The sequence below is a fragment of the Euleptes europaea genome, chromosome 2 (assembly GCF_029931775.1).
Source record: "Euleptes europaea isolate rEulEur1 chromosome 2, rEulEur1.hap1, whole genome shotgun sequence".
NCBI lineage: Eukaryota > Metazoa > Chordata > Lepidosauria > Squamata > Sphaerodactylidae > Euleptes > Euleptes europaea.
In genome coordinates this window covers 118,286,047-118,298,069 of record NC_079313.1, presented here as the reverse complement: position 1 = coordinate 118,298,069, position 12,023 = coordinate 118,286,047, and the positions used below count along the sequence as shown (strand labels likewise).

Genomic DNA, 12,023 nt, shown 5'->3' with positions numbered 1-12,023 from the left:
ACATATGACTCTGCCCTTCCTATTACTACATTCATAGGGGGAAAACATATTTTCCCATGGCTTCAGAATTTCTGGAACCTTTACATTTCTAGTATATATCAGTGTGATGGCTACATTCAGTCATAACTTGTGAGCTTCCCATGGCTCAGATCAAACACTTTTGCATACCCAACAAACCACAGTTTGACATGATGCTCAAACCTGATGCAGTAACAAATGGTGGTTTTGTTCTATTGCTTACAAAACCAGGATTCCAAACCACAGTGGCTTGGAATCCTGGTTTGCTGGCAACAGAACAAATCATAGAGTATTTTATCCTACAGGATGTTTTTAGACTCAACTTCATGTGAAGGAAGCAGGGCATACAGGTGCCCGAGGAATTGCAAAGCCTGTTCCTGTAACAAACTGTTTTGTTACATCTGAAGATTTGTTTAGGTATTCTGCTTTTGTCTCCAATGGGAACCTGAAACACTTTATAGCACTGTTCTTCCTCCATATTATCCTCAACAACCTGATAAAAGTCGGTTAGACTTGAGAGAGTTTCTGGCCCCTAGTAGTGAGTCTCTATGGCAGAGTGAGGATTTGAACTTGGGTCTCCCAGGTCCTAGTCCAACCACTACATCATGCTGGCCTCCAGAGTACAAGTGATGTGCCATTGTCATACTTGATATTTTCCAAATTAATATAGTTTGCTGGCAGGAAAAGACAATGTGATAAGTGTTGTTATGGAGGGGAATAAGACATAGAGCAGCACCTCTGTGTCTTGTTTAATACTTACAAGTGTGCATTGCCTTCTTCCCTACCCATGGTTCATTAACTTTCTGTTGGTGAGATCATTAGCTGTTTAAGCAGCCTTAAAAGATGCAGTTATGTGTACAGATTTCTGCATTGTGCAAAATGACCTGCACTGTGGCATTTAAAGAAAAGCCACAATCTGCAACCTGAGCTAAGTTGCACAGACTTGCATGTGTTTGCGCTTGTGATGGACAGCTGCATTCTGAGGAATTGTCCCGGTCAACTTGATTGACATGGAGTTCGAATGGAATTCTAAGGATGGCAGTTAGAAAACTGGCTGTTGAAGGGGGTCTGTTGACGAACAAAGTTGGTGCTGAGTGAGTTGCAAGGATTGTGTAGAGGATTCTTCTCAGGAGCAAGAGGAACACTTTGGTTTAGGATCAAGGAGGATCCACAACCAGTTATAGAAGGAAATAGCTCTAATGCTGAGAGGGCGAGCCCTACGTGTTTAACGGGTAATAGCTGTAGTGATAAGAGTGATCCCAGGCCTGTTTAAAGAAGAAAACTAGGAAGTTGTGTATATGTTCCTAACTCCTCCAATGTAAGAACTAGTGTTTGAAGAAGCTTAGGTTTATGAAACAAAGCAGTGACTGCCAAGAGAACTCAATCTCAGTCCATAATAAAAGTATGAACACTTGTATGTGAACCACCTTAGAGACATCATGAATTACAAAATATCACTTGTATATAAACAACAGACGTTCCTCATCCCTGTTCTTTTCTGTTAAAAGCCACATTCATGTTATAACACTTCGTTAACTCCACCTTTACATTCCCCTCAAAGGAGACAAATAAAACTATTTTAATTTTTACTTCAAAAAGCCTCTTGTGTGCCAAATATTTCTGACCTTTATATAAACTAAAAAAGAGCATTCATCATAGTGCTTTTTATATATATATTTCTTTTAGCTGTTGAGACTAGTGTGTAGGTGAGGTTGCATTGAAACATCACCCCTGCTGACTACTAGAGGCCAGCTTTGACCTTGTGTTCAGTCTCAATTGTGCAGTTGTAATGCCTAGAAATCAGTATTTTTAAATGCTGGATTCCATCCCAAATGTGGGTTGTACATGCCCATGATAAAGTTGACTGGACGTTTTGGCAGCTGCTGAAGAATAAATTTTGTTCATTTAATTCGCTTCTCGGTTGCAGTACTGTTGTTGAGACTGTAGGCAACAAGTTTTTGTTTGGGGGAGGTATGGGCATCTTTCTAGTTGCCCTATAAAAGAAGCACTTCCTAAAAGAGTTCAGAATTTTTTTCCCACAGAAAAGTTGTGATTTACCTAATATTTTTTTTTTCTGGTTTCTTGCAGTGAACACCTACCTCTTCATGATGCAAGCCCAAGGCATCATGATTCGTGAAAACATGAGAACGATAGGAGCACAGGTTTATGAGCAGGTGGTCCGCAGTGCCTATGCCAAGAGGAACATCAGTGGGAATGATTCAGGTATGAATCTTTATATGTCTTAAGACCTGAGGGAGACAAGTTAGTCTGGAACTGTAGTCTCAACTGTTTGAATGCGCAGTGGGGAAACTGAAGAAATTTGCCATTCTGAGATGGCTCTGTCCCCAGAAGCATTGGGACAGCTTTCAGCTACTGCGAGATAGTGAATAGATGGTGACATGCATCATCTGGAGCAGGTATTTGTAAAAATACTGAAGTACTGCTTTCCTCTGAAGATGCAATACAAAACCAGAATCTTCGATTCCATCTCTGCTCACTCAGTGGCCACTGTGTGTATTGCAACCTGGCAAGGCTTTATACTGATTTAATGCGTCAGCTGGTCATGTTAGTACGAAGGAATAAGCCTGCATATAATTTAATTAGAAAAAACCAGTACTCAGCTCTATATGCAAAGGTATTAAACAGAGTATGCACAGACTTAAATCAGTTCGTAATTAAGTTAGTAATTAAGTCGTATTTAAATAACACGCACTTGTCAGGTTCTCCAGCCAACCTGGGCAATTCCCAAAAAGCCACTCGCTCAGAGAGTCAAGTCAGAAGCAGGTAAACTTTATTGTAGAAGCAACAGGTCAAGCTAAGGCAACTTGCAGTTTTAAAGCTGCTAATGAGGAGCCAGGCTACTAGGCATAACTTAAAAGCATGATTACATTGCAGGTGCAAATCAAACGGCCTGGGAAATGACTAGATATCGGCGCTTGGCAGGAAGGAGGAATACAGAGCCTAAACACGGCATTGCTCGTTAGCCGCTCAAGGCAGAGGCAAGGGAGGGGGAACGGACGGGGTGTGGGAATAACAGAGCTAAAGAACATCAAAGCAAGCACGCGCACACTGGCCTAACTCATGTCAGGAGCCTGACCGCTTATACGGGTCAGTCCCAGCATGGCTAGGCGAGAACTCAGAAGACATTCAGTGAAGAACCAAAGGCATCAAAAGGCAACCTCTGACATTCTGCCCCCCTTAAGACCCCCCTCCTCCATCTGAGCTAGGTTGGGGCTTTAGAGGGTAAGCACTGTGAAACTCACGAACCAGCCGAGGGGCCGCCACATGTGGAGCAGCTACCCACTCATCATGGGCCGGCCCCAGATGTTTCCACTGAACCAGATAAAACAGCTTTCCCCTTTTCAGTTTGGAATCCAGAATTTTAGACACTTCCAGATGTACGTCCCCCCCCCCCACGGTAGGCTCTTCAGGCTCAGGCTCGGGGTGAAAGTGGGGGGCTGCCGTATAGGGTTTGAGAAGACTGATATGAAACACTGGGTGGATCCCTCTGAGTGTTTTAGGAAGTGCTAATTCCACCGTGACCTTGTTGATCACCCGGGTAATGGGATAGGGACCTACATACTTCTCACTGAGTTTCTTACTAGGACGCAAAGACCGTAGATTTTTCGTGGACAGATATACTTGATCCCCCACTTTTAGATCCCACCCAGGTGAACGATGTTTATCCGCTTGCTCTTTGTACTTGTTTTTAGCTCGTTCCAATTTTTTCTGGAGCCAAGGCCAGGTGGTTTGTACAATGTGTACCCAATCTTTGATTTCTCCTGTCCCTTCCACCTCCGGGGTAAGGGTCGTGTTCCCAAAAGGCCCAAACTCTCTGCCATGCACCACCTGGAAAGGGCTGAACCCCGTAGACGAATGGGGAGCATTATTGTAAGCATATTCAGCAAAGGGCAACAATTCAACCCAATTATCCTGATGGTAATTCACATAACAGCGTAAATAACATTCAGTTACAGCATTGACTCTTTCAGTTGGTCCATCCGTTTGAGGATGGTAAGGTGAAGACAAACCTTGTTCCACCCCCATCAATTTCAGGAAGGCTCTCCAAAATTGCACTACAAATTGTGGCCCCCTGTCAGAAATTACCTTGCGTGGTAACCCGTGATATTTCATCATGTGTGTAACGAACATACGTGCTAACTTTGGGGCAGAAGGCAAACCTGAACAGGGAACGAAATGTACTTGCTTGGAAAATAAGTCCGTCACCACCCACAACACTGTTTTCCCCCGACTGGGAGGAAGGTCCGTAATAAAGTCCATGGCAATGACTTCCCAAGGAACAGACGGGACTTCCAGAGGTTTCAGGAGTCCAGGGGGCTTTCCCATAAGTTTTTTCGAGGTTGCGCTGGTGGGACAACTGCGCACAAACAGATCCACATCCGCCCTCATTCCCGGCCACCAAAACTGACACCGCAGCAAATGCAAAGACTTGACGAACCCAAAATGTCCGGCTGTTTTTGCCCCATGAACCAACTCCAAAACTTCCCTCCTAACAGTTTCAGGCACATAAAGCTGTTCTCCATGAAACCACAGGTCCCCTCGACCGGTGAGGGCTTGGGGGAGGACCTGGCTTCCCTCCTCCTGAAGTGTGGCTTCGTTCAATTTTACCCGGAAAGCCTCCGGGAGTCCGTTGGCCACGGCGGAGTCCTTCACCCGGCTTTGAGTCCGAGTGGTCACGGCCAAACCCGAAACCCGAAAAATTTTGAGTTATATTAGGAAGAGTATATGAAATAAGTTGGCATGAACTACTAAGCAGCAGAGGGGGTAGCCATAGAGTTCTTTGCTGCTGGAATGTACCATTCATTTTGCATTCTGGCATGGGCTGGTCTCTCATTTAACTAAACCACACAACATTCATCCTTTTTCTCCCTATGGAGAGAAGTGAAACAGGCCAAAACGTTTATAAATGGTGGGCTGGAACACAAGTTGATGATCGTCCTTCTGCATTCTAGTCTATAACAGCCATTCTGCTGCTTCTGTCCATTTCTGGCACTTTGTGATTTTCAAAGAGCTCTAGAATTCTTAACATACAGGCCTCCTGAACACCCATCATTGACTGCCTGAGACGTTGAACCTGGGGTTTCCATACCTATATTTCAGGTGTAGTTTTGCCTTTCCTTATAACTTTCTGAGCCCTCCCTGAACCTGTTCATTCTTATATACTGGGTTGTGAAGAATAAAAGAAATAGGACCCCCCCCCCCATGCATGCTGTCATGCAATCCTTGGGAGAAAGGCAGGATATAAAAACAAAAGAACTGAGAATGAATTATCATCACAAAGATCAATACACTGTCCTGTTGAATTATAATAACATAAGAAAAGCCATGCTGGATCAGACCAAGGCCCATCAAATCCAGCAGTCTGTTCACACAGTGGCCAACCAGGTGCCTCTAGGAAGGCCACAAACAAGATGGCTGCAGCAGCATTATGCCACCTGTGTTCCACAGCACCTAATACAATAGGCATGCTCCTCTGATACTAGAGAGAATAGTATGCATCATGACTAGTATTCATTTTGACTAGTAGCCATGGGATAGCCCTATCCTCCATGAACATGATCACTCCCCTCTTAAAGCCTTCCAAGTTGACATCCTGGGGCAGGGAGTTCCACAATTTAACTATGTGTTGTGTGAAGAAATACTTCTTTATCTGTTTTGAGTCTCTCACCCTCCAGCTTCAGCAGATGACCCCATGTTCTAGTATTATGAGAGAGGGAGAAAAACTTTTCTGTCTTCACTCTCTCCATATCATGCATAATTTTATACATCTCTATTATGCCTCCCCTTAATTATAACCCTTTGCTAGTGGTTGGCAATAGCGGCTTCTGGTGTCTGGGTTACAGGTGGACAGAGATTTGTAGCTTGTTCTCGTACTTGAAACAGTAGCTGTTACAGCAAGAAAGTGAAGTTGTTTAACTGAGATTCTCTTGGCGAAAAGATGTAAGACTCTTAAATCATAAGGCATGAAGATGCCTTCATTGCAAAAGCTTAGGACAAAATGGTGAAAGAATTCAGCTTGTACTATTTTCCTGATTTTAATAGGAATTTGTTTATTTAAATATAGCTTTGACAGTAACAAGTAGGCATAATAAACTTGCTCAGCCAGCCCCTAATGGGGCGCCGTGAGCTATCATCTATTTGCAATTCCATGTTGGCCTCCCTCGTGTATGAATAAGCGGCTGCAATTACTGCTCCTTATGACTGTTGAACTCAGTTAACAGCATGGTTTGGAGCAATTGGGAATCAGAATTCAATGTTGGACAAGAATAGTAATGCTTTCCTGTCTTTGGATTCTGTGTAGATTTAACAGGCTAGTTGGGGACCTGTGAATTCTACCTTGCAAATGCAAGAAGCCAATGTTACAAGCATCCTAATGTTCACTGTTCCCAGAATCCTAGTATTTTCTGTAGCAACTCTGCAGTATGATACAGCAATTTTCTGGATTATTTTTTTCTTTCTTTCACATAGGTTGAGACTTAATAGGGAATTAAATGGTGTGGAAATTCTTGTGGCCGATGGTTGTTCTGTATTGTACTATAGATAGATGTGAAGGAACTTGTTAAATGCAACAGGGTATAGCAAATTAAAAACCCATGGTCTAAAGTGCACGCATTATTCCTCCCAACCTAGATTATGCTGTTGATTTGAACCACAATGAAACCTTTCTGCAAACTACAACTTTTCTTCCTGAGGATTTTACTTACTTTCCAAACCATACCTGCCCTGAAAGACTCCCTTCTATGAGTGAGTACTGTTATGACTTACATTTCCATACAGCTTGCTTTCCCATCATTCCTTGTCCTTCACAATCCTTACTGATGTCCAGAGCTAGGAAGGTGAATAGAAGGGAGGTATCTTCTATCTTAAGGAGCCCCGTGGCGCAGAGTGTTAAGCTGCAGTTCTGCAGTCCAAAGCTCTGCTCACGACCTGAGTTTGATCCCGACGGAAGTCGGTTTCAGGTAGCCGGCTCAAGGTTGATTAAGCCTTCCATCCTTCCGAGGTCGGTCAAATGAGTACCCAGCTTGCTGGGGGTAAAGGGAAGATGACTGGGGAAGGCACTGGCAAACCACCCCGCAAAACAAAGTCTGCCTAGAAAACGTCGGGAGTGACATCTCCCCATGGGTCAGGAATGACCCGATGCTTGCACAGGGGACCTTTACCTTATCTTCTATCTTAGTGGTATATTGGAAGTCGTAGTAGTTGACAAAGATTCTCAGATTTGCTATTGGTAAAGTAGAGGTGGGAATTCATCACTATATGGGTGCTTTGTCACTATTTTGTATTTTAATGTTAGTACGGCTTGGTAAACTGTATAGCATTGAACTTGTCACTGAATTCAAATGCAGGCCTGCATTAGTTGCATTACATACAAATGCTGCTCATGCTAGATTTCTAGACATCAGGATAACTTTCAAGACAATTCATGAAATTGGCATGGTCCAGGAATGAAGCTCCATTGATTTCAGTGACAGTGTTTATCATTTGTTTCTGTCTGCATTCAGTTCATTTGGATTTGCTTCAGCTGAACTGTACCTTAAATATGACTTTTTGAAATGTTACTGTGACTTTTGAAGGGGGAAAAGGCTGCTTAAAATCCTCAAGAGGACTTTCCCCCTCACCTTGCTGCCTGAGGGATGGTATTCACAGGAACTGATTTCTCCTGCATATGCCTTGAACCTGTGAGTGGAACCACCATTCCTTGCTGGCTTCCAAGGCTTTGAACTAATTCCTATGTTTGGTTACATTTGTGGGACAGAAAATACACATGGGGCGTCGATATTTAAGCTACTTGCTGTAGACCTCTGAGTTCCCCAACTCTAAGGCAAGTAACAGTGGGAAATCAGCCTCTCATGTCTTATTTGTGGCGTCCCATAATAACCCATAGCATTTGTAAATCCTCTGCCTTTGTGTCCTGGCTTAGAAAGCAGTTGCTAAGATGATGGAGGGTTGAAGTACATCTAGAAATTCATCATTGACAAAGTAACTTACAAGCATATAAGATAGGGCATGTTTTTCACATTCTGCTGTCTGATTGCTGTGCAGAGGGCCCCACAGATATAAATATGAGTGAAATCAGCATGGAGGAGATCCACCAGTTCTTCTCTCAAGATCCCACTATCAAATTAGGAGGCCACTGGAAACCTAAAGACTGCGTGCCTCGGTGGAAGGTAAGCTAGAGAACAGGGATGCTGAAACTGGAGCTTCTCCAAACAATATTGACACCACAAGGACTAGAATATGTAACTAAGATATTTGGACCTCTTTTTTACAGTTGTGTCTAAAGACTGTTGGCTGTCAGTTTATCCAAGGATTAGCACTTGTGGACCACACATGGCCCATAATTCATCTCAATATCTGCATAGTAGTCTTAGAGTCACAGCCACCATAACTCATGAGCTTCACCCTTTTTAAGCCTAATACTTCCTGTCAGGTGCTCTGATTAAATGTCCCAACAAGTAAATAAAACTGGCATTTGGAGCCTTGACAGCAATGGTGGAAGCTACTATTAGTCCACAGAGAGAGAGATGGCAGGGAGGAAGTTATTCAGAGCAAGCATATGCTACATTTAGAAAGGTTAGTAGTATAGTACATTGTGTTAAGAGTAACTGGCCCCCTCAGCCAGTAAGCAGAGTCAAGATTTGAGCTTGAGTCTTTTAGATCCTAGCCTGGCATTCTCACACTGTGCTGCTGCTAAAATCTGCTTGCACATCCTAACATCAGTTTTATGAGTTCCCAGTTTAGCACTAATGCCAGATAGCTCTTCCTTAGGCTGTGACTTGCATAACCTGGCTTGGTCTGTGCCATGCAGTTGCAACCTGCTTGGGGAGAGGCATCTTGCTAGTGTATCAGAGACATTAGGGAAAACCTGTCCCATACATTATTGCTGTCCGTACCCTGGATATTCTGAAAACTCTATCAATAGAGTTCTGCAATTTCATTACGTAATTACCTCGAATTGCAGCAGAGACAAGATGTTAGAAAAATGCTCTATGAAACTGTCCTTGGTTTCTGAAATATTTCTACCATGAAATTGCCCATTTTGATAAATTTTATTCTTGGAGATAATGTTAATATGCTCATTGTACCCTCAATTATTGCACTAATTTCCTCTTGGAATTATTGAGCGGGTGGAAACACTGGTATAATGTACAATAGACGACACCAACTAATAATGATCAAAGTTTTGGGAGGGTTTTGAAAAATGTATTGGTACATCAGTAAAATCCATTGGGTCATCCATGAGCTTAACTTGAGTATGTTCTGGGTAGACTCCTAGGTTACTGTGTCCTGTGGATGTGGTTCTGGTGACTGCTTATTCAATGCCTTTGATTAATAGCATGCTGCTGTGTGTAAACAATATCTCTGAATGTGTTGTAAAATTATTGACAATTCAGTGAAGTATAGGTTGCTTCAGAGATCTGCTTGTACTTGAAGTACTGCCTGTCCCTCACATTCCCATGCATCATCTTTGTTCTTCTCAGCAAGGTCTATCTCTTATAATGTTGGTTTTATCAAATTGTTTTTATATTTTTACCTTGGGTCCTAAGATGCTCAGGAGAAAGACATGCATAAAACTCTTAAATAAACCTCGGACGAGCTAATCAAGATTTTTGTCCATCTAGGTGGCAATCCTCATTCCATTCCGCAACCGTTATGAGCATCTTCCAGTCCTCTTTAGACATCTCATTCCAATGCTGCAACGCCAACGTTTACAGTTTGCGTTTTATGTGATTGAGCAAGTAAGTTACCTTGTATGTGTATCGTTTTCCCAAGGCTAATTCCTCTCCAGTGTAAATGAGAGAAACTGGTGATGCTTTTCTCCCAGGATACATTGTGTAAGAGACACCATTAACTGCCTTCCCTCTGGGGTTCTTGCACAATGGTGTTAAATCTCTAGAGTGTGCCTGGAGTGTGGTGGCAGTGAATACTTGCCATGCTGCATACTGTGAAAGTTTTCCAGAGTTGATGCGTACTGTGGTGCCATGCTCCAAAAACTGTTGCAGTGACTGGCATTTTGTACCCAAACATTCCTCCTACATAAAGCTTCTAGGATACTCAAGTTAATATTGTAAGGTATATGTGTTGTAATTCCATAGGTTTTTAAAAGCTGAAGCCAGCAGGAAATTGTGTTTATGGCACGGGGCTTCTTGAAGAATAACAAAAAATGGCTTTGTTATGCTGTATGATGAACTAAAATCCAAACATACATCCCTTGCCTGAACACACAGTACTAATGTATGGACTCAAAATCAAATGTTTTACTAACATTGTTAACTTATTCCAGCACAATTTGCTGGAAGTAGGGAGGTTGAAGAATAGGAAAGGACTTGTCCAGATGTCTCCACTAGGGGTGTGCAAAAAATTTTCTTTTTGGTAAATTTCAGGTTTGGGTTTATTGGGCCCTATTTTTTTCCAGTAAACCCAAAATAAGCTGAATACCCATACTGGTAAATGTGTGTTTGGTTTTATTTCCAGGTACCCCCCCCCCCATTGTGTCTATTATAGTCTATGGAATTTATTTTGAAGGCTCGGGGGGTAGAGTCTTTTGGGGTAGTCACCAAATTTGCAGCATAGCTGCAAGGGACACTGAAGTTTGGTGACGTTTAGAACAGGGGGTCCAATTTTATGGGCCTGCAAGGGGATCGTCCCATCCTCCGGGCATTTGTGAGAGGTTAGAGCCAAGCTGTCAATCGGTTTTCAGGTCGAGAAGGTCAGCATCGCTGAGGACTGGCAGAAAGAGCTGATTGGCAGGCTGGCGCCTCTGAGTCTGGTGGCTCCGTTTGTATCTGGGGCGCATAGCATGATGTCCTTGCAAATTAGCTCCCACACTGAGGGAAACGGCTTACATGCAAGACAAATAAGGCACAGAAAACATTTCTTTTGGTGGCAAATGTAATCCCGTGAATAGGCTTTTATTATAGTCATCAAAAATCTGATTTCAAGTGATGGTCACAGTGTGGGGAAACGAAGCCACTACTCGGGGCGACCTTCCTTTCCTTTTATCCCTTAGAAGCTCCTTGATCAATTGATCTTGAGCACGGGGCAACCTTCAGTTTGAGAGCAGGTTTTCAAGGGGGTGGAGATATCGGGGTAGACTCCTAGGTTACTGTGTCCCGTGGATGTGGTTCTGGTGACTGCTTATTGATTAATAGCATGCTGCTGTGTGTAAACAATAAATCTGAATGTGTCGTAAAATTATTAACAATTCAGTGAAGTATAGGTTGCTTCAGAGATCTGCTGATTTAGTGGATTAACCTGGATAGCAGAAGCGTCATTTAAAAGGTGGGGCTCACCCAGTCCTGTGTGGAGGGACATACCCTCCAACTAAAAAGCATCAGCTTTAACAGCTGCTGAACAGGCTTCTGAAGAAGACTCCTCACGCGAATGGATGAGCAATCTCCTTCAGAAGAGCCGCCTTGGTGGTAACTTCAGCTGGCTCCAATATCTCCACCCCCTTGAAAACCTGCTCTCAAACTGAAGGTCGCCCCGAGTAGTGGCATCGTTTCCCCACACTGTGGGGTGATGGATAGTTTAGTTTGACCAAGTTGGCTCTGATTACACAACCCCTACCTCAAAAGGGCCCCAACTATGGGGTCCTAACAAAACCAGTAAAAGGTCGAAAAATGAGAGAATGCTGCCTTCTCCCATGCATATGAACAAAGGCAAATAGAAATCCAATTATTTATTCGGCTTTTTGGGAATCGCCTATTCGGCTTCGGGAAGATTCCCAGGTTTGGATATTCGGCCGAAACTAAACCCGAATATTGCTGAAACTGCTAATTTCGGGTTTATTTTTGGTTCGGGTTTATCAATATGCACAGCCCTTGCCTCCGTAATAGGGCAAGATGACAACTGTGGCCATTCTGTCAGTCCTGCTTTTGGACGAACAACAATACCAGGAGCTGTTCATTGTGTCTGAAAGTCCCCTTTGTATGTAGCTGTCTCCTGTAACATATTTGCAGTTGTGCGAGTCCTCTAAGGCT

General features: G+C 43.2%; 1 protein-coding gene across 1 annotated transcript in view; it reads left to right on the top strand.

Moving 5' to 3' along the window:
• B4GALT5 (beta-1,4-galactosyltransferase 5) overlaps window positions 1–12,023 on the top strand; it is a 65,982-nt gene that overhangs the window by 46,155 nt on the left and 7,804 nt on the right. The window contains exons 2-5 of the mRNA XM_056844338.1: window positions 2,107–2,241; window positions 6,670–6,783; window positions 8,083–8,207; window positions 9,663–9,779. Of these exons, the coding sequence (XP_056700316.1) occupies window positions 2,107–2,241; window positions 6,670–6,783; window positions 8,083–8,207; window positions 9,663–9,779 (491 nt within the window). The remainder of the gene's footprint in view (window positions 1–2,106; window positions 2,242–6,669; window positions 6,784–8,082; window positions 8,208–9,662; window positions 9,780–12,023) is intronic.